The sequence below is a fragment of the Zea mays genome, chromosome 10, assembly GCF_902167145.1.
Source record: "Zea mays cultivar B73 chromosome 10, Zm-B73-REFERENCE-NAM-5.0, whole genome shotgun sequence".
Classification (NCBI taxonomy): Eukaryota; Viridiplantae; Streptophyta; class Magnoliopsida; order Poales; family Poaceae; genus Zea; species Zea mays.
In genome coordinates, this window is record NC_050105.1 from 127,297,203 (window position 1) to 127,319,795 (window position 22,593).

General features: G+C 55.3%; 1 protein-coding gene across 1 annotated transcript; it reads right to left on the bottom strand.

Annotated features, from left to right (window-relative positions):
- Positions 1–408: 408 nt before the first annotated feature.
- LOC100382543 (uncharacterized) lies at positions 409–5,613 on the bottom strand. The gene is made up of 9 exons (NM_001175277.1): positions 5,192–5,613; positions 4,034–4,327; positions 3,763–3,878; positions 3,182–3,680; positions 2,620–2,658; positions 2,250–2,537; positions 1,880–2,019; positions 1,179–1,662; positions 409–1,026 (listed from the first exon to the last, which is right to left on the bottom strand). Exons 1-9 carry the CDS (start codon positions 5,289–5,291, stop codon positions 743–745), a joined length of 2,244 nt encoding a protein of 747 aa, NP_001168748.1. The 5' UTR covers positions 5,292–5,613; the 3' UTR covers positions 409–742.
- Positions 5,614–22,593: the final 16,980 nt, after the last annotated feature.

Sequence of the window (22,593 nt, forward strand, 5' to 3'; positions counted from 1 at the left end):
CAGGAATCGTTTTAGTTGTTAAATTTTTTTAGACTTCAAACGGTTTGAAAACAGTTAGCTAACATCACGTACACATGGGACAATTACAACGCGCCACATACTTACTGGTTTAAGTCGAGCCAACAAGTCAGAGCCAAATCGACCACGTGTAACTGGCCGATCGATATCGACCTAAACGTCTAACGGATCCATCGATATCACTGGACCAAAGCACGGTCTAACACAGTTGGTATCGACACGGTCCGACACGGTCGATATGGTGCACATGAAAGAAAACACCTATTGTGATCAGTAAACAGAGCCAAACTACTTGGTCGCCCACAGATACATCCGAAAACACATCCATCTCATGTGCCACCGCTATCATAATTCAGGGATGGCTTTCATATTTCTCAGCCTTTCAAAACAGAAAGTCACGGCCATAGGCTCATCTTGCATAGAACAATGCAATATGAGTCGCTTACACCTTGATCATAGCCTTTTCTTTGTGAATACATAATCAATAGCCTTGAGAAGTAGGCAATATATTACCCATCCAATCCAACATATATGTACTGAAACGTCAGTAGTGAATAGTGATAGCTCACACAGAAGTGTCGTACGCATTCCGCACAAGCCCGTAGATGCAAATTCACTGAACAAATGAGCTACTGCTATGGGTGGAGAAGAACATCCGATGAGTGGATCGGCGGTCCAGCTCGAGCAGTCGAGCGACGGAGCTAGGGCGGCCTGCACTGCAAGCTCATACCAGGGAAAGCCAGGCGCAAAGCATTGCCAGTGAGGCCAGGGCTGGGATGTGAGCAGCGCAAGCACGCGTCCTGCTCGCGAGTGATTGCGTCGGAGCTGTGCTGCTGTTCGATCTCGCAGGAGGTAAAGGCGGCTCCGCCACGTCGGAACCAGTCAAGGGTGGAACGGGAGCCAAAGCTGGTGGCTGCGCGCTCTTGCTGATGCTTTGCATGAGATCACCCGGACGAGCAGGGGCCATGAAATTCGGTGTGCTGTTCCCCATGTTCATGCAGCTGTTCACTGCAAAACGGAATTCATCATGTGAGCACAGTAGGCTGATAGCTGCTGCTGCCTGCTGGTACTGTGGATGCTTTGTGAACTAGACATGACACTCCCAAGCATGCAGGCAGGATACCAAAAAAAAGAAAAGAAAAAAGGGAACCTAAACTTACCCTTGTACCTTCGAGCCGTAGCAGGGAAATCTGTGATTAGCCCATCCACCAGAGCACCCTTAACATAGGCATTGATCTGCGCTGTAGCATCCGAGAAGAAGTCGTATGGCTGAGACAGAAACTCGTTCATAAGAGTGTAGACGTAGACCGAGAGGCCAGCCGTCTGCAGTGTCTGGACAAGGTTGGTTTCGTACACTGTGAAGTAGTGGGTCTCAGGGAAGACGGAGCCGGTATCAACGGACACGGCGCTAGCGAACCTTTTAATGTCCACAAGCGAGGACGACGCAGCGTCCCCGACCTTTTTGTTGACCATGTACACAAGGTCGTACTTCGTTTGCTCCTTGAACTTCTCCAGAACCGAACTGTCGGTTGACTGGACCATAACTTTCTGGGCAGTTTGGTCATGGTAACCAGCGTCGTCAAGGGCTTTGATAACTTTATCCACCATGTCGAACCCAAGTTCCCCTGCCATGAACGCAGCATGCTGCAAAATATGGATATCAGAGTTAATCGACGCGTCAAGACATTAAGAATTTTGAATTTTATAGGTTTGGTTTGTGTTGGTATGCTTCGATACTAAAATGTGGACCAAACATTCGAAGCATGGCGGTTCAAACTAACAGCACAATGAAAGAAAAGGAGCAGCGAATATCACCACAGCAAAGCGATGGAATAAGTAAACTAGATTCTCAGCTCCTCACCTCTACACTGATCATGATTCCATACAAATCTTTGTCTTTTGTGAAGTCCAGAAAGTCTGATAGCCTCATGAACTTTCCTGCATTCCTATATCTCGGATTTCGGTCCAATCTGAAGGAGTACCATGGGGTGGATATTTTGGCTGTAACAATGGAAATGAATTAGTTTCTTAATAAACGATCGATGATGATTCAGTAATGAAGTAAGCAATACAAGGGCGGCAAAGTTGTCGGGCTGCTTAACAAGATATAGAACCAGCCAGCGGGAGTCAATAAATAGGTTACTTAAGATCATTCCATCCATATTTGCCTAGCACTCCGAACATATCTTGCAGTTCATGCTAATATCATAAAACATTTCAATTCAACTTACGCTGCAGGTTGTTTACAATGTCATCCCAGGTGAGATTAAAAGTAAAAACCCCTTGTGCAATCTGAATATCCTTTATCGTGGCAGTCTGAGAGATAAATTGTGATCTTGCAACAGTAGTATCGTTCATCAGGTCAATGGAACTCATGCATATTGGTATTCCGTCTTTGGTCACTTGAACGGGGCAATCAATGACATCTGCGCCATCATCAACTGCTTTCTGATAAGCTAGATCAGTGCACCCAGGGTAATCCCCACTAGCACCATTGTGGGAAATAATTAAAGGCTTTCCTGCAGTCAAAATGTGAGAAGGGCGGTCAGCAACAAATAAATATAAACCAGGGAATAATAGGAACATGAGTGCTAGATATACCATGATCAGTGTTGCTTTTGTTTAAATTGGTAAAACACCCTGCATACAAATATAAAACAAGGATGAGAATCTACAATCCATGCCAATCTATCAGATAAACAGTTGGTCAGAGACCAAAGAAAAAAAAGCACATAAAAGATACTTTGGAACCAAAAGTTACGAAGCAAACCCTGTTTGGAGGCTGCAGCCTTTTGAAACTGGAATGATGTGCAGCACATATTTTTTATGTGAAACATACAGTTTATAGATGCTACAGCCTCCCCCCCCCCCCCCCCTCCACACACACACAGAAACGAAGCCTATTAAATAGAAACAGAATTGTATCATTTATGATTTTGCAGTCTAACACAATTAATTACTCAGAGCCTGTATGATCTTCCCTTTATCTTGTATGCATACGATTCCTTTCAGTTTTTTATACTAGTATACCTACACAAGGTCCTCTGGTATCTTGCCTCCTAGAAAGAAAAAATGCACGAACATTTGAGAAGCAGATGTGTTTTGCTGACCCCTCACCCCCACCCCATGCCAAAAAAAAACTGTAGGCAGCAGAAGGACTCACCAATTGCCTCTGATGCTGTGATAGGGAAATCAGTCAATACACCATCAACTGAGAAGACATCATTATCAATGAACGAGAGATATTCTGCCAAGGGATCGTAGCTGTGGTTGTAACTGACCACAAAATCATTCGCAAAATCAGCAGCATAAATTTCCAACCCCGCTTTATGAGCATCATCGACAACTGAAGTGTATTGTTGCAGATAATTGTCTGGTGAATGAGGCCAAATATAGCCCTTTGGGACAAGTATACCAGATGCAAATGTACTGACAAATGTAAGATTTTTCAACATGGAACCATATGTCTGGTTCGTAGATGGCTCGAGACTGCTCTCGTCAAGAAAGCGGAACACAAGCTTCGTTTTGTTGCTAATTCTTCCAAGTAGGCTGGTGAGGAAGCTCACTTCAGGCGATGAGATATAATTGACAACAACACGCTTAGATACAGAAATGATATAATTCCTCATGCTTAGATTGAACTGGCTGTAGAAACTGTCATGCTGCAATTGCGTCAAGAGGAGGTTATGGTGACAGCAGAAAAGAGCCCAGCGTAATCTACTGTACGGAATGAGATTCTTGTACCTGAACATTGAGCCAAATTCCAGAAGGTTTGAATTTGGACTGCACATCTTCAACAGCAAGTAGTGGAAAGAAACTTGAATCAAATCTGGGTGTCCGAGAATTGATTGATTGCTTGACTGCTCAACATATAAAATGCCAGGAGTTAGACAAAAAAACCAACCAGGAGGGGTCCATATCCCTCATTTCTACTTTTCTCTATCTTCTTAATGAAATGAAGTGCAACTCTCCTGCATTTTCGAGAAAATTTTTAGAACAATATGATAGCACATACGAGTCACTTGTTCAAGCTCAGTGCCATTGTAGTCCACCGAGAACCATCCCGAAGTAGGCACGCCATTGACGAGGTAGCTCTTCTGACCCTGCGCATAGAAATCTGGAATGTTCGTGCAGTTATCCATCTTGATGTCCGGCAGGCAAATGCCAATCTCATCCTTGGTCAGCCGCACATCGCAGTACAGTATCGTATCCGGCGAGCTAGCGAGCAGCGCAAATTGATAAGCGTATTCGCTTGAATCAGGGAATAACCCGGAGAATCCACCCTTGGCTACGATTGCTGGAGCCTTGCCTGAAAAAAAGATATAATGGGCATATTCTTTTTTAGCCTAGAGGATTGCCTGGAATCCATCCAAGAAGTAGAATGAGACTTGCTAAAATTCAGGTGCCTGAATTTTAGTTTTCTTTGAGACGTTGGTTATTGCATATACTTTATATTAAAACTATAGTTTTAGTTTGTTGCAATTTTTGTACGCACAATTTGCAAATTCAGTCCCGAGAATAAAATTCCCGTTGAACAAAAACACAAATCCGATAAATTTTGATTTATGTTGACACAAAAACAATTAAGAATCTACAATTGTTTCTATAGTCAGACAAGGACAAAAAATTGGTATGTCATAATAGAAAATAAATAAAAAATCACAAAATGAATAAATAAAAAATTTGATATGGCGTAATTTGTGTTGCTTGAAATCGTCTTAAAATCCAGGCACCTGAAGTATAGGAGAAGTGATACAAAATCTATAAAGGTGTACAGGCTACAGGATCATGTGTCATTTCTTCATCTGGAAAAACCACCAGCAGGTCCCAAGTAATAACGGCATGAACATCAGCTGAAACGGCCGCTAATCGACCAGAAAAGAAGGCGAAAAACATCTTGGTCGGCCCAAACCATCCCCTGACCTAAAATCCGAAATCCGCAGCTGAATGCTGGAATTCCGGCAATGCTAGAGTGCACGATAGACAGAACGAACGGGGCATTGTTACTAATTAGCTCTATCCACCATTATGGTTGCACATTTGTATGGACTTGCTGCTGGTTTCCTAGCTGCAATGGTCTATTTTGGAGATAAGAACGACATCATATTTTCATATGCGTATGCGTATATTCCAAAAAAAATGTAAAGAGAGAAGAGGAGCATAGAGGCTTCACCGCTCAATGTCTTCCAGGACGAGGCCTTCTGCGCGGCGGCGACGCCCAGCCACAGCAGCAGGAGCGACGCGAGAGCGGAGCAGGCACGGCCGCTCCTCATTGCCTCCGGCAGAGGGCTCAGCGCAAGCGGCCAGCTCCGGAAGCAGCGCGCTCTGGAGTCTGGACCGACAATGCCGCCCCCACCCGAGGCCGAGAAGGTAGCTAGGCAGCACCGCAGCAGTGATGGAGAGATCGCCGAGTCGCCGCACCGGCTTCGTGGTCGTATTTAAAGCTATGGACACCAAAGACGATGGAGCGCAGGGACGGTGAGGGGAACTGGGGAAGTAGTGGTGTCTGGTGATGAGCTGCGTTGGAAGCTGGAAGAGAGGTCGAGGAGGGAAGGGGAGAAACCAGAAACCAGGCAGGCACTGAACATACAGCAGAGGAAGGTGGTGGGTGGGGTACTCGTGGGGACTAGGGAGTAGTGGTGGTCAAATAATGACACAGCTGCCTCCATTGATGCCGCCACGACTGTTTGCTCGTTATTAGGGCTTGGGGGTACTACTGCCATGTCATTTCTTCCTACCACGATCCCAGTATGTTTAAAAGTGCTATATGCTGGCCATAAGAGACATGACGCAAAGCGTTAAGTTGTTTATGTGGCTTGCTCACTGTAGCATTCTACCGTGTTTCTGGTTTTACAATATTATACTTTACAATTGTCATGTTAATATCGTAGTTTTGGCAGCTTCAAAAATACCATGGTTTTAAGTAACATTATATGGATACAATATTGTAAACCATACTATTAAGCAAAAGCTAGCCATGTCATAAAAACTTTAGGTGGAAGCAGAGTTTCAATACTCCAAAAACACTATGGTATCTAGAATACCATAGTTTTAAAAACATAGTTTTTAGTATTGCAACCAAACACCCTATGATATAAAATATTGTGGTATTACTAAAAATCATAGTATTGTCTAGAAACTGTAAAAATATTTCACTCCCAAACAGTCCGTAACTAAACATATTACACTCCGATAATAAAAGGCTGAGAAAGGACGCAGTACATGGGTCTTGTATTTTTGTGAGAAAGATGATGCTACTGGTGGGGACGCTATTCCGTTCCCTTCGTTTCTTCAACCATACTCGGTACACATGGGGCATGTTTGCTTCGGCCTATGGCCATCAAAATCAGCTTCTATCTACTAAACGTATTTCATTTCTCACTGCGTTTATGTGAAAATTATCTAAATCAATGTGAACATAGAATCTGTCGCTTCTTAAATCCTAAATCATATATGCCCTTTTATTTTTCTCCGTAGGTAAGACCCGTGATATCCAGATTCTCATAACAGTTAGATTAATCTAGATTCTTAGAAAACCTGTCTAGATAAAAAAACAATTGTGACAAACATATTCTCTTCGGTATACTATTAGTTATCGTTTTAGACAATATTTGAGTCAAAGTTATAATTTTTTTGACTATAAATAACTATTTTATTATTTAGTTTTGAAACCTAATGTGTAAATGCAAGGTTTTGTCTTAACAAGTACTTTTATAAAAAATATAAATACATTAAGAGTTTATTTATATTAAAAATCATCAATCAAATTTATATTTTAGAGACTGTTCTAAACGACAACTAATAAGAAATCAGCGGGAGTATCAATAGAGCGCTATGCCTGCGTGGAAGTGAACTATGACCTACGTATTATGGATGGAGGAGTCCTCGAGCGAGTTCAGACCATTGCACAAAATGTCACGGTAGTACAGCTGGGCACAGCAGCATAGATGTTTGTGCACGCAGTCCTCGAGCGAGTCAGGTCGTCACGGCCTCACGGGAATGGAACGCGCTAACGAAATCATTAGCTTCCGCTGTTCCGGATTCCGGTGGTGGTGCGCGAGACCGACATGGACAACATATACTAGTTATTATGTCTTCCTTTTACGGACGAAGTGAGTCAGTATCTACCTGATCGTGCCGGTCGGTGTCCTTTTTCTGTTTTTGATTGGACGCCATGTGACATGTTGTGAGGCGTCTTCCCACCCAAAACTTTTACGGACCAAGTGGGGTCTGTGAGACTGTGTGAAGGTAGGTTTGAGAGTTTAGACAGTGTTTGCTTTACAACATACTCCCGTCGTCCAGAAGGAATGCAAACGGTATAAACAAGAATCTGGCTATGTTCTTCAGCACTAGTAGGGATGGTAATGGGCACGTACTCATCGAATAGTACCATTCTATACTCGTACTTATAAAAAAACTCTATCCATCGGATTACCCATTGTCGGCGTTTCGAGACAGGGGGGTCCCTAAGCCGACGAGTGAATGTGCTGCGTGCCCCAGCCCAGACGGGTCGAGCGCGTGGGCGAGCGCGAAGGGGGGAGAGGCGAGGTGGCCGGAGTCGAGCGTGAGAGAGGTGGAAGTCCCGCGGCCTTCGTGTTCGTCCCGCGCCCAGGTCAGGTGCGCTTGCAGTAGGGGGGTTACAAGCGTCCACGCGGGTGAGGGAAGCGAGCGGCCCCAAGAGAGCGCCTGTCCCGTCCTCGGTCCCGCGCGGCCAACCTCCTCTAAGAAGGCCCTGGTCCTCCCTTTTATAGTCGTAAGGAGAGGATCCAGGTGTACAATGGGGGGTGTAGCAGAGTGCTACGTGTCTAGCGGAGGGAGAGCTAGCGCCCTAGGTACATGCCAATGTGGCAGCCGAAGAGATCTGGGCACCCTGCTGGCGTGATGTCGTGGCTGTCGGAGGTGCGGCGGAACCTGGCGGAGGGACAGCTGTTGGAGCGGTCGAGTCCCTGCTGACGTCGTCCTGCTTCCGTAAGAGAGCTGAGGGCCGCCGTCGTCATAGAGCTTGTGGAGCGCCATCATTGCCCCTCCGGCGGAGCTGGCCGGATGGGACGCCGGTCTTGTTCTCCGTGACCCGAGTCGATTCGGGGTAGGATGATGATGGCGCTTCCTGTTGACGTGGCGGTCTGTGCTCTAGGCAGGGCGACGTGGGGGTTCCTCCGAAACCGAGGTTGAGTCTGCCTTCCGTTGCCGTGGCCGAGCCCGAGCCATGGGGTCGGGCGAGGCGGAAGTCGTTCGGCCGAGGCCAGGGCGGAGTCTGAGCCCTGGGGTCGGGCGAGGCGGAGTTTCGTCGTCTTCCGGGTCTTAGCCCGAGTCCGAGCCCTGGGGTCGGGCGGAGCGGAGTTCGCCGTCTTCCGGGTCCTAGCCCGAGTCCGAGCCCTGGGGTCGGGCGGAGCGGAGTTCGCCGTCTTCCGGGTCCTAGCCCGAGTCCGAGCCCTAGGGTCGGGCGGAGCGGAGTTCGCCGTCTTCCGGGTCTTAGCCCGAGTCCGAGCCCTGGGGTCGGGCGGAGCGGAGTTCGCCGTCTTCCGGGTCTTAGCCCGAGTCCGAGCCCTGGGGTCGGGCGGAGCGGAGTTCGCCGTCTTCCGGGTCTTAGCCCGAGTCCGAGCCCTGGGGTCGGGCGGAGCGGAGTTCGCCGTCTTTCGGGTCTTAGCCCGAGTCCGAGCCCTGGGGTCGGGCGGAGCGGAGTTCGCCGTCTTCCGGGTCTTAGCCCGAGTCCGAGCCCTGGGGTCGGGCGGAGCGGAGTTCGCCGTCTTCCGGGTCTTAGCCCGAGTCCGAGCCCTGGGGTCGGGCGGGGCGGAGTTCGCCGTGGTGCCTTTGGCAAGGCCTGACTGCCTGTCAGACTCACTCTGTCGAGTGGCACTGCAGTCGGAGTGGCGCAGGCGGCGCTGTCCTTCTGTCAGACTGGCCAGTGGAGCGGTGGAGTGACGGCGGTCACTTCGGCTCTGCCGGGGGCGCGTGTCAGGATGAAGGTGTCAGGCCACCTTTGCGTTAAATGCCCCTGCAATTTGGTCAGTCGGTGTGGCGATTTAGTCAAGGTCGCTTCTGAGCGAAGCCAAGGCCTCGGGCGAGCCGGTGATGTGTCCGCCATAAAAAGGGGGCCTCGGGCGAGACGGAAGTCTCTCGAGGTCGGCTGCCCTTGGCCGAGGCTAGGCTCGGGTGAAGCGTGATCGAGTCACTCGTGTGGACTGATCCCTGACTTAATCGTGCCCATCAGGCCTTTGCAGCTTTATGCTGATGGGGGTTACCAGCTGAGAATTAGGCGTCTTGAGGGTACCCCTAATTATGGTCCCCGACAGTAGCCCCCGAGCCTTGAAGGGAGTGTTAGCACTCGCTTGGAGGCTTTTGTCGCACTTTTTTGCAAGGGGACCAGCCTTTCTCGGTTGCATTTCGTTCCGGTGGGTGCGCGCGAGCGCACCCGCCGGGTGTAGCCCCCGAGGCCTCGGAGGAGTGGTTACACTCCTTCGAGGTCTTAATACCTCGCGCAATGCTTCGGCTGGTCTGGTCGTTACCTCATGCGAACTGGCCGTAGCCCGGGTGCACGGTCGGGGTCTAAGCTCTCGGGCTGGTATGTTGACGCTGTCAACGATTTGGCCGGAGCCGGTTTTTGCGAGAGCAGCCCCCGAGCCTCTGCACAGGGCGAGAGGGCGATCAGGGACAGACTCGACTTTTTACATACGCCCCTACGTCGCCTTTCCGCAAGGAGGAGGGGGGGGAGTGCGCCATGCTACCCTCGATGGGCACCGAACATGGTGTCTCCGGTGAGCTGCAAGCGGGTAATCCGAGTGGACGTCCGTGCCCCGTTCGTTGGGGGTCGGCTAGGGGCCCAGAGGCACGCCCAAAAGTACCTGCGGGTGATTTGCCGGACCCGGTCCCCTGGCGACGGGGTCCGAGGGCTCGATGCCTCCCTCCGATGGGATTCCGTTACAAGATCGTTTCCCGCTGGTCTCGGAAATGTCCTAGGGTACCTCGGGAGCGCAGCCCGAGCCTTGGTTATGTATCGAACGTACCCCTGGTCATCCCTCGCTCGGTGTCTGAGGCGACTGTGAACCCTTCGGGGGCCAGCCTTCGAACCCCTGATCAGTAATGGGCGCGGAGCCCGAGTAGCCTGAGGCGGCCATGGAACCCTTCGGGGGGCTGGCCTTCGAACCCCTGACCAGTAGTGGGTGTCGGGCCCACGCGATCTGAGGCGGCTGTTGAACCCTTCGGAGGGCCAGCCTTCGAACCCCTGATCAGTAGTGGGGGGCTCGGAGCCCGGTTCCTTCGCGGAGAAGGATCCCTTTCGGGGTATCCCCCTTTCCCGGTCCCTGTTGCAAGAGATAGAGAAAGAGGAAAACGGAAAAGGATACAAAATCGGACGACGTGGCGTACCTTTTCTGACGCGATTATTACGGCGAAGGTGAAGCGTCGCGCGCTCCTCCTGCCAGAGGCGCCGCGTGTCCCGCCGCGGAGTTAATGCGACGGGGCGAGTGGTTGGCGGGGCGGCTGTTGCGCGCGTGCGATCCGTTCGAGGAACGGGTCACGGGTGCACCGTCTCCACGCCGTGAGAGGAGGCTCTCTTGCTGTCCCAGGATGGGACGTGAGCCTGGCTGACGACGTGACTGCTGCGCCCGCCCGCCTGCCACCGCTATTACTGCCGGCCCTCTTTCGGCCGCTTTGACCGACGCGCCAGGCTGGCGCTGTTGGGTCGCCTCGAGTCGCGGCATTGGCTCCGCAACCGAAGAGGCGCGATGGTGGCACAAGTGGCGGTGCGGTTGCTTGCATGCAGCAACTGGCGCGCCGGTTGCTCGACGCGTGGGCCTGGGTTCCCAAGCCAGCGTGTCAGAAGTTGGAGAAGCGCGCCCATCTGGCGCGGTTGCATGCCGCCTGCATGGCTGCCTGCCCCTTCTGCCCGTTGGTCTGGGCGAAAATGGGGGGTCGCTTGTAACCGCTGGACGGTCGTGCGCACCACGCGCGGCGGTCTGGCTTCTTCTGCCCTGAGCCGGCTTGCAGGACATGCGGGACCCAGCCCCCGAGTCGCAGGGGAGGGCCTTGGAGCGTGTTGGAGAAGACTCAGCCCGTGGCGCCTGGGGGCGCACGTAGGGAGAGTTGCCTTTAAAAGGAGGGAGACTCCTTTCGGAAGGCAACCATGTCTTCTTCCTCCCTTAAGCGTCGTGTCTTCCCATCTTCCAAGCCCCCGGATGGGGGGTATCCGCCGCCTTTCCGCCTCCTCGTTGGAGGAACGCAACTCCATGGGAGTTGGTACCTCTCAGCCATCGTTCGGCTTCAAGGATTTTCATCATGCTGCCCGGCTGCTCCCCTCCGCCGGCGGTCACCTGAGATGGCAACCTCCGGCTTGATGGTGGGGGAAAGCGAGCCGGGCTGCGGCCTCTTCCCCTCCCTCGGCCTCAAGGATTTTCATCACCAGGGCTGGGGAGGGGGGTGTGCCGAGTTGAGGTCGGCCCCCGCGTGGGCGGCGGCCCGCTCCTTCACTCAGTGATCGGAGGGAAAGGCGGCCGTCGTCCGTGGCGCTGGTAGCTGCAGCGTGCCTGGCTTTCAGGCGCGGGTGGCTTCGGAGCCGCTCGCGGTGCCGGCCTCCGCCACGGCAGCTTGAAGAGGTTCTGCTGCCGGCGAGATAGCCGGGGCCGGCCACGGGCTGACCTCCAACTCTACGGCCTTCTGCCCGTCCTTGCCTTACGAGTTTTGGCATGGGCGGGGGCCTCCTGGCAGCGGCATCTAGCCTGAGGTCGGCGTTGCCGCTGCTTGGTCCCTCGGAGCAGAAGGCGTCGTCGTCGCCGCTGCTGGAGCAGGTGACGGTGCACCATTCGTCGGCCTTCAGTTGCTCCGCAGGCCTTCCCCCTCGGAGTGGGGTCGTTCGTGCCTGCGGAGGGGGAACCGGAGTTCCGTTCGTAATGGCACTTCGGATGCCAGTGTTTTTTGTTCATTGCGGCTGTCGGGGCCTGAACATGTATGTAATTTCGGCACGGAGACGTGTTTTTTCCTCATTCTCGAGCACTAAGTCTCGCCTGTTGATTATCTGAACCGCTTTACCAAGCATGAGTCGCCCCGTGTCAAGGTGACGGGTGAGGTATCCGTATCCCGGAGGCGTAGGAATCCCTCGGCCCGTTCGGCCTTGTTGTCTGGGGTTCCTCTAGCTTAGTTAAAGAGACCCCTCAGCCGCCCTTCGGTGGACCGAGGCCAGGGGTAGCGATATCAGTATGAACAGAGGCGGAGTTGGCTCGAGAATGGGAACCTGGTTGGCCGGAGCCTAGTCGTGTTGTCCGTCAGCGGAGCCGACGCCGAAGTCGATCAGTCGAGACCTCGGGTCGGGCTGGCGCCCTTGGAAGCCGGTTGACCGAGGCCCCAGGGGTAACCGGTCGAGCCGCCTGCTCGGGCCGGATTCCCGGAGGAGTCCCTGGGCCGCGTCGCCGCCCGAGGCTGGGTCAGGCTTTACTGAAGACGTCGTCGATGCCGAGGGTGCTACGGCTCCCTTCAGCATGAAGACCCGAGCCTGCAGGATCAGATCATCTTGTAGCGTGTGCTTTCTGCGGCCGCCGAGGCCAGAAAAAACACACCCTCGCCACGCTTGCGAAGCTGCGCCTTTTTTCCTCTTGTTTCGAGCATCTGGACTCTGTCGGTAACAGGGATGTTTGTGTGAGCGAGAGTTGCTTTTCGCGGAAGGGACGAGTGAGGTATCCGTATCCCAGAGGCGTGGGAATCCCTCGGCTCGGTCGGCCTTGCCGCTTACGCGTACTTTCACCCGTCCATGAGGCCCTGTCCCCGACTTAGTCGAGAAAGCTTGAAGGACTGCTTCGGCAGGAGAGCTTCCGAACGTGAAGACTTGTTCGGTCCACGGAGTCGCTTTATCCAAGCGCAAGTTACTTATCGCAGAAGGTGATGAGTGAGGTATCCGTATCCCGGAGGCGTAGGAGTCCCTCGGCTCGGTCAGCCTTGGCTGCTTACGTGTACTCCGTCGTTTCCAGGATCCGCTTTCCGAAGTAGTCAAGAAGCACGAAAGAAATCCTGCTAAAAAGAGATCCTTTTTCGAGGAAAAATTCGACGCAGAGGGGGTCTCCCCCCTTTTAGCCCCCGAGGGAGGGTCGGGCTTTGCCGAGGCTAGGCCGACCCTTCCTTGACGACTAAACTTTGCGTAGGCGCGAGGTATATGAACAACTTGAAAACATCTTAAGGGTAGAAGCGACGTAGCTGTTTGATGTTCCAAGCGTTGCCGTAGATCTCGCCTTGATGGTTGGCCAGCTTGTATGTTCCGGGCTTCAGAACTTTGGCGATGACGAATGGCCCTTCCCAGGGGGGCGTGAGCTTGTGCCTCCCTCGGGCGTCTTGCCGCAGCCGAAGCACCAGATCGCCCACCTGGAGTTCTCGGGACCGGACCCCTCGGGCGTGGTAGCGTCGCAGGGACTGTTGGTACCGCGCCGAGTGTAGTAAGGCCCTGTCCCGAGCTTCCTCCAGCTGGTCCAGCGATTCCTCTCGGCTAGCTTGGTTGCTTTGTTCGGTGTAGGCCCTCGCCCTCGGGGAGCCGTATTCCAGGTCAGTGGGCAAGATAGCTTCAGCCCCGTAGACCAGGAAAAACGGCGTGAAGCCCGTGGCACGACTCGGCGTCGTCCTTAGGCTCCAGACCACCGAGGGGAGTTCCTTCATCCATCGCTTGCCGAATTTGTTGAGGTCGTTGTAGATCCGAGGCTTGAGCCCTTGTAGAATCATGCCGTTGGCACGCTCTACTTGCCCATTCGACATGGGATGAGCCACGGCGGCCCAGTCCACCCGGATATGGTGATCCTCGCAAAAATCCAAGAATTTTTTGCCGGTGAACTGGGTGCCGTTGTCGGTGATGATGGAGTTCGGGACCCCGAAGCGATGGATGATGTTGGTGAAGAACGCCACCGCCTGCTCGGATCTGATGCTGTTCAGAGGTCGGACCTCGATCCACTTGGAGAATTTGTCGATGGCGACCAGCAGGTGCGTGTAGCCCCCGGGCGCCTTCTGCAAGGGACCGACGAGGTCCAGACCCCATACAGCGAAGGGCCAAGTGACGGGTATTGTCTGCAGAGCCTGAGCGGGCAGGTGCGTCCGCTTCGCATAGAATTGGCACCCTTCGCAGGTGCGGACAATTCTAGTGGCGTCAGCCACCGCCGTTGGCCAGTAGAAGCCTTGCCGGAAAGCATTTCCGACAAGGGCTCGGGGCGCTGCGTGGTGGCCGCAAGCCCCCGAGTGTATTTCTTGCAGCAGTTCCCGACCTTCGGCGATGGAGATGCATCGCTGGAGGATGCCTGAGGGGCTGCGATGGTAGAGCTCCTCTTCGTCGCCCAGCAAGACGAATGACTTGGCGCGTCGCGCTACCCGCCGAGCCTCGACTTGGTCGAGGGGTAGCTCTCCTCGACGGAGATATTGCAGGTACGGGGCCTGCCAATCTTGATCTGGCGCGGCCCCGCTCTGCCCTTCCTCGACGTTCAGTGCCTCACCCTCGGAGGCCGAGGGTACCTTGGGCTGTGCCGAGGGTACCTCGGGCTGAGCCGAGGGTACCTCGGGCTCGGGCGCGTCGTCGAGCTTGACGGAGGGTTGATGCAGATCCCGGGAGAAGACGTCCGGGGGGACTGTCGTTCGCCCCGAGGCTATCTTAGCCAGCTCGTCTGCGGTTTCGTTGTAGCGCCGAGCGATGTGGTTGAGCTCGAGCCCGAAGAACTTGTCTTCCAGGCGCCGAACCTCGTCGCAGTAGGCCTCCATCTTTGGGTCGCGGCAGTGGGAGTTCTTCATGACTTGGTCGATGACGAGCTGCGAATCACCGCGGGCGTCGAGGCGTCTGACCCCTAGCTCGATGGCGATCCGCAATCCGTTGACCAGAGCTTCGTACTCGGCCACATTGTTGGACGCCGGGAAATGGAGGCGCAGCACGTAGCGCAAGTGCTTTCCGAGGGGCGAGATGAAGAGCAGGCCTGCGCCGGCCCCCGTCTTCATCAGCGACCCGTCGAAAAACATGGTCCAGAGCTCCGGTTGGATCGGAGTCGTTGGCAGCTGGGTGTCGACCCATTCGGCCACGAAATCCGCCAACACCTGGGACTTGATGGCCTTCCGAGGGGCGAACGAGATCGTTTCGCCCATGATTTCCACCGCCCACTTTGCGATCCTGCCTGAGGCCTCTCGGCACTGGATGATCTCCCCCAGGGGGAAGGATGACACCACAGTTACCGGATGAGACTCGAAGTAGTGTCGCAGCTTCCGCCTTGTCAGGATCACAGCATACAGCAGCTTTTGAACTTGCGGGTAGCGGATCTTAGTCTCGGACAGCACTTCTCTGATGAAGTAGACCGGCCTCTGAACGGGCAATGCATGCCCTTCCTCTTGCCTTTCGACCACAATCGCGGCGCTAACCACCTGAGTGGTCGCGGCGACGTAGACCAAGAGGGCTTCTCCGTCCGCCGGGGGCACCAAGACAGGCGCCTTTGTAAGGAGCGCCTTCAGGTTGCCGAGGGCTTCCTCGGCCTCGGGGGTCCAAGCGAAACACTCGGCCTTCCTTAAGAGGCGGTACAGAGGCAGACCTCTTTCGCCGAGGCGTGAGATGAAGCGGCTCAGGGCCGCGAGGCATCCCATGACCCTCTGTACCCCTTTTAAGTCCTTGATGGGTCCCATGCTGGTGATGGCCGCGATCTTCTCCGGGTTGGCTTTGATGCCTCGCTCGGAGACGATGAACCCTAGGAGCATGCCTCGGGGCACCCCGAAGACACACTTCTCAGGATTAAGCTTGACTCCTTTCGCCTTGAGACACCGGAATGTCACTTCAAGGTCGGAGAGGAGGTCGGAGGCCTTCCTTGTCTTGACTACGATGTCATCGACGTAGGCCTCGACTGTGCGACCGATGTGTTCGCCGAACACATGGTTCATGCACCGCTGGTACGTCGCGCCCGCATTCCTCAAACCGAACGGCATGGTGACATAGCAGTACATGCCGAACGGCGTGATGAAAGAAGTCGCGAGCTGGTCGGACTCTTTCATCCGGATCTGGTGATACCCTGAGTAGGCATCGAGGAAGGACAGGGTTTCGCACCCAGCGGTGGAGTCCACGATTTGGTCGATGCGAGGCAGAGGGTAGGGAACCTTCGGACATGCTTTGTTGAGACCAGTGTAGTCTACACACATCCGCCATTTCCCCCCTTTCTTCCTCACAAGCACAGGGTTGGCAAGCCATTCGGGATGGAATACCTCTTTGATGAACCCTGCTGCCATTAGCTTGTGGATCTCTTCGCCAATCACTCTGCGCTTCTCCTCGTCGAATCGGCGCAGAGGCTGCCTGACGGGTCGGGCTCCGGCCCGAATATTCAGCGAGTGCTCGGCGACATCCCTCGGTATGCCGGGCATGTCCGAGGGACTCCACGCAAAGACGTCGGCATTTGCGCGGAGAAAGTCGACGAGCACTGCTTCCTATTTGGAGTCGAGCCCGGAACCGATTCGGACCTGCTTGGTGGTGTCGCCACTGGGGTCGAGAGGGACGGCCTTGACCGTCTCCGCTGGCTCGAAGTTGCCGGCGTGGCGCTTCACGTCTGGAACCTCCTTGGAGAGGTTCTCCAGGTCGGCGATGAGGGCCTCGGACTCGGCGAGGGCCTCGGCGTACTCCACGCACTCCACGTCGCATTCGAACGCGTGTTTGTACGTGGGGCCGACGGTGATGACCCCGTTGGGGCCCGGCATCTTGAGCTTCAAGTAGGTGTAGTTGGGGACGACCATGAACTTCGCGTAGCATGGCCTTCCTAGCACGGCGTGGTAGGTTCCTCGGAACCCGACCACCTCGAACGTCAGGGTCTCCCTTCGGAAGTTGGAGGGTGTCCCGAAGCAGACGGGGAGGTCGAGTCGCCCGAGGGGCTGGACGCGCTTCCCAGGGATGATCCCGTGGAAGGGCGCAGCGCCTGCTCGGACGGAGGACAGATCGACGCGCAGGAGCTTGAGGGTCTCGGCGTAGATGATGTTGAGGCAGCTGCCCCCATCCATCAGGACCTTGGTGAGCCTGACATCGCCGACAACGGGGTCGACGACGAGCGGGTATTTCCCCGGGCTCGGCACATGATCGGGGTGGTCGGCCTGGTCGAAAGTGATGGGCTTGTCGGACCAGTCTAGGTAGACTGGCGCCGCCACCTTCACCGAGCAGACCTCCCGGCGCTCTTGCTTGCGGTGCCGAGCCGAGGTATTCGCCGCATGCCCTCCATAGATCATGAAGCAGTCGCGGACCTCGGGGAATTCTCCTGCTAGGAGATCTTCGTTCTTGTCGTCGTCGCGGGTCCTGCCACCCTCGGTGGGTGGCCCGGTCCTGTGGAAGTGACGCCGAAGCATAACGCACTCCTCGAGGGTGTGCTTGACGGGCCCCTGATGGTAGGGGCATGGCTCCTTGAGCATCTTGTCGAAGAGGTTTGCACCTCCGGGGGGCTTCCGAGGGTTCTTATACTCGGCGGCGGCGACAAGGTCCGCGTCAGCGGCGTCGCGTTTCGATTGCGACTTCTTCTTGCCTTTCTTCTTAGCGCCGCGCGGAGCAGACGCCTCGGGAGCTTCTTCCGATGGGCGGCCCTGGGGCTGCTTGTCCTTTCGGAAGATAGCCTCGACCGCCTCCTGGCCAGAGGCGAACTTGGTGGCGATGTCCATCAGCTCGCTCGCCCTGGTGGGGGTTTTGCGACCCAGCTTGCCCACCAGGTCGCGGCAAGTGGTGCCGGCGAGGAACGCGCCGATGACATCCGAGTCGGTGATGTTGGGCAGCTCGGTGCGCTGCTTCGAGAATCGCCGGATGTAGTCCCGAAGCGGCTCCCCCGGCTGTTGCCGGCAGCTTCGAAGGTCCCAAGAATTCCCAGGGCGCACGTATGTGCCCTGGAAATTGCCAGCGAAGGCTTGGACCAAGTCGTCCCAGTTGGAGATCTGCCCCGGAGGCAGGTGCTCCAACCAGGCGCGAGCAGTGTCGGAGAGGAACAGGGGGAGGTTACGGATGATGAGGTTGTCGTCGTCCATTCCACCCAGTTGGCAGGCAAGGCGGTAGTCCGCGAGCCACAGTTCCGGTCTCGTTTCCCCCGAGTACTTCGTGATAGTAGTCGGGGGTCGGAACCGGGTCGGGAATGGCGCCCGTCGGATGGCCCGACTGAAGGCCTGCGGACCGGGTGGTTCGGGCGAGGGACTCCGATCCTCCCCGCTGTCGTAGCGCCCCCCACGCCTGGGGTGGTAGCCTCGGCGCACCCTTTCGTCGAGGTGAGCCCGACGGTCGCGTCGATGGTGCTCGTTGCCGAGGTGGCCCGGGGCCGCAGGCGCGGTGTTGCGCGTGCGCCCGGTGTAGACCGAGGCTTCCCGCATGAATCGGGAAGTCGCGGCATGAGGTTCCGAGGGATAACCTTGCCTTCGGGAGGCAGTGCTCTCGGCCCGCCGGGCCGCAGCGCCTTCCAGGAGATTCTTGAGTTCTCCCTGGATTCGCCGACCCTCGGTGGTTGACGGCTCCGGCATCGCGCGGATGAGCATTGCCGCGGTTGCCAGGTTCTGACCAACCCCGCTGGATGCGGGCGGCGGCCTGATCCTGACATCGTTGGCGACGCGGTGCTGGAGACCTTGGGGCAAGTGACGTATTTCTCCGGGCAGGGGTTGGCCCACCCATGCTTGTCCGACGTCCCGACGGATCGGCTCAAGCGCTCCTGTTCCCTCGTTGAGCCTGGCCTGCGCCTCGCGGACTTGCTCGAGTTGTGGGTCGTAACCCCCCGCCGGAGCAGGGACCACAGCTAGCTCCCGTGGGATGTCGGCGCGAGGCACCGGCCTAGGGAGATCACCGTCCTCCGGCATGCCAAGATGGTTGCCTTCGGAGGGATCCCCTAGCTCGATGTGGAAACATTCGCGGCTTGGGCCGCAGCTCTCGTCGCCAAGGCTGCGGCTTCCATCGGAACAGTCGGATAGGCAGTAGTCACATGCGGTCATGAAGTCCCGCACGGCACTGGGGTTGCCAAGTCCGGAGAAATCCCAAGCGATGCTGGGATCGTCATCTTCCTCGGACCCAGAGGGCCCGTAGGTCGAGACGTCCGTCAGTCGGTCCCAAGGCGACCGCATACGGAACCTCAGTGGGGTTGCACTCGCCTCAATGAGAGCGCCCGCCAAAACGAGGTCGTTTGGCGGGTTGAGGCCGAGTCGAAATGACGCAAGATGGGAGTTAGTCGGTACCTTTTTGTCGACGAGGAGCGACGTAGTCACATCGGGGACTGGTTGCACCGTCAACTCTGGTTCGAGGGCGACGTCCTGCAGGCTTTCCGCGAGCGCGCCGGCGTCGTCTTCTTGCTCGGGGTCAGCGTGCCGCGGGGGGACGGCGCTTGCCTCCGTCTTGAACGCGAGGTCGACGTCCGGCGTGCCTTCCGTCGGGGCATCGGGGGCGTCGATTCGCTCGACGGCCGACGAAGCGCGGCCTCCCACCTGGCCTTGACGGCCCCGCCTCCTCCTCCGTTGGCGGGGGAGAGAACGGAGCGAGCCCGAATGTTGCCCTCCCACCACGCGGGGAAGACGTCGTCGATTCCGCCGCCGGCGGGCGGGTTGTCGGCCGCCATTGTTGTAGTCGCGCGGCGGTGGAAGAAGTATCATGTCGTAGCTGCCGTCGAAGGACATGAACTCAAGAGTCCCGAAACGAAGCACCGTCCTGGGCCGGAGAGGTTGCTGGAGACTGCCCATCTGGAGCTTGACGGGGAGCTGTTCGTCAGCACGCAGCAGGCCCCTACCTGGCGCGCCAACTGTCGGCGTTTCGAGACAGGGGGGTCCCTAAGCCGACGAGTGAGTGTGCTGCGTGCCCCAGCCCAGACGGGTCGAGCGCGTGGGCGAGCGCGAAGGGGGAGAGGCGAGGTGGCCGGAGTCGAGCGTGAGAGAGGTGGAAGTCCCGCGGCCTTCGTGTTCGTCCCGCGCCCAGGTCAGGTGCGCTTGCAGTAGGGGGGTTACAAGCGTCCACGCGGGTGAGGGAAGCGAGCGGCCCCAAGAGAGCGCCTGTCCCGTCCTCGGTCCCGCGCGGCCAACCTCCTCTAAGAAGGCCCTGGTCCTCCCTTTTATAGTCGTAAGGAGAGGATCCAGGTGTACAATGGGGGGTGTAGCAGAGTGCTACGTGTCTAGCGGAGGGAGAGCTAGCGCCCTAGGTACATGCCAATGTGGCAGCCGGAGAGATCTGGGCACCCTGCTGGCGTGATGTCGTGGCTGTCGGAGGTGCGGCGGAGCCTGGCGGAGGGACAGCTGTTGGAGCGGTCGAGTCCCTGCTGACGTCGTCCTGCTTCCGTAAGAGAGCTGGGGGCCGCCGTCGTCATAGAGCTTGTGGAGCGCCATCATTGCCCCTCCGGCGGAGCTGGCCGGATGGGACGCCGGTCTTGTTCTCCGTGACCCGAGTCGATTCGGGGTAGGATGATGATGGCGCTTCCTGTTGACGTGGCGGTCTATGCTCTAGGCAGGGCGACGTGGGGGTTCCTCCGAAGCCGAGGTTGAGTCTGCCTTCCGTTGCCGTGGCCGAGCCCGAGCCATGGGGTCGGGCGAGGCGGAAGTCGTTCGGCCGAGGCCAGGGCGGAGTCCGAGCCCTGGGGTCGGGCGAGGCGGAGTTTCGTCGTCTTCCGGGTCTTAGCCCGAGTCCGAGCCCTGGGGTCGGGCGGAGCGGAGTTCGCCGTCTTCCGGGTCCTAGCCCGAGTCCGAGCCCTGGGGTCGGGCGGAGCGGAGTTCGCCGTCTTCCGGGTCCTAGCCCGAGTCCGAGCCCTGGGGTCGGGCGGAGCGGAGTTCGCCGTCTTCCGGGTCTTAGCCCGAGTCCGAGCCCTGGGGTCGGGCGGAGCGGAGTTCGCCGTCTTCCGGGTCTTAGCCCGAGTCCGAGCCCTGGGGTCGGGCGGAGCGGAGTTCGCCGTCTTCCGGGTCTTAGCCCGAGTCCGAGCCCTGGGGTCGGGCAGAGCGGAGTTCGCCGTGGTGCCTTTGGCAAGGCCTGACTGCCTGTCAGACTCACTCTGTCGAGTGGCACTGCAGTCGGAGTGGCGCAGGCGGCGCTGTCCTTCTGTCAGACTGGCCAGTGGAGCGGTGGAGTGACGGCGGTCACTTCGGCTCTGCCGGGGGCGCGTGTAAGGATGAAGGTGTCAGGCCACCTTTGCGTTAAATGCCCCTGCAATTTGGTCAGTCGGTGTGGCGATTTAGTCAAGGTCGCTTCTGAGCGAAGCCAAGGCCTCGGGCGAGCCGGTGATGTGTCCGCCATAAAAAGGGGGCCTCGGGCGAGACGGAAGTCTCTCGAGGTCGGCTGCCCTTGGCCGAGGCTAGGCTCGGGTGAAGCGTGATCGAGTCACTCGTGTGGACTGATCCCTGACTTAATCGTGCCCATCAGGCCTTTGCAGCTTTATGCTGATGGGGGTTACCAGCTGAGAATTAGGCGTCTTGAGGGTACCCCTGATTATGGTCCCCGACACCCATATAGACTCGCGGGTATAAAATCTTACTCATACACGCGCGAGTAATTTTATCTGTCGGGTAATCCGTACCCGCTAGAAAGATCTTAAATTCCAATATACTAATCACATAAAATATTAAATAAACATAAAAAATAAGTTTAACTTCACATATAACAAATCATATGATTACATAATTTGGTAGATAGATAAATGATAGCTAGAGAATGATTTTATTTTAGCTAAGATGAGCTCTATTAGATGATTATAGTGTTATTGATGCGGGTATATTTTACATATGAGTAGACGAGTATGGGTAGTAGTACCAACCTGTACCCGTCTACCCAACGGGTAGAGGTTCTTGCCCATTCACATACTCGCGGGTAGAGAAATCATCATGTACCCGCTTTCATATCGGGTAAACCCGTCGGTTATTTGAGTTTCGGGTACCATTGCTATCTCTAGCCACCAGTCGCCAAAAATACGTAGCCACGTGTAGGCACAGCTCTCCAAGGACAGAAGATCCATGTCCCGAAAACCCTGGACTGGACACTGCTGTACCGAAACGAGTTATGAATATAAACAAGTTACTAGTTTGGTGCCCGTGCGTTGCTACGGTTTCTATATATATCATATAACAAAGAATTTACAATTGGTTGCATGTTCTCAACCTACAACATTTAACCAATCATCATAGCTTTGATTTGAAATGTAGAGCACAGTTGAACCCAACAGATCTAAGAAAGAATTGAGTTACATATACAAATTTCTCGATGTTTTGTTTACATGTCAAGTATTGCAAGATGAAAAGATTATCACTATGTACCACCGATTTTAAACTCTGGCAAGTTGGGTCATTTCTTCAGAGTGTAAACATTGGTCTTGTCAAAGACTTTCATCTTCCCGACAAACACTATTTCTAACATTGTTTTTGCTTTGGTAGTGACAACTTTTATGAACTCAATACCAAATATGCAACTGTTATTGACAAGAAATCCAGAGGAGTGTTTGTTTAGCATTTCAGGGGTAACATGCATGAGATGCCAGAGCTCGTACTTGCAATCTGGAAGTTCTAGTTAACTGCATAAGCAAAAAAAATATAAGGATATATATTTTCTTTCAGAAAAGATATTTAATTACCATAACAAGATTTGAAGCAAAACAGGAACACATTATTTCTAGAGAAAAATTAAATGGA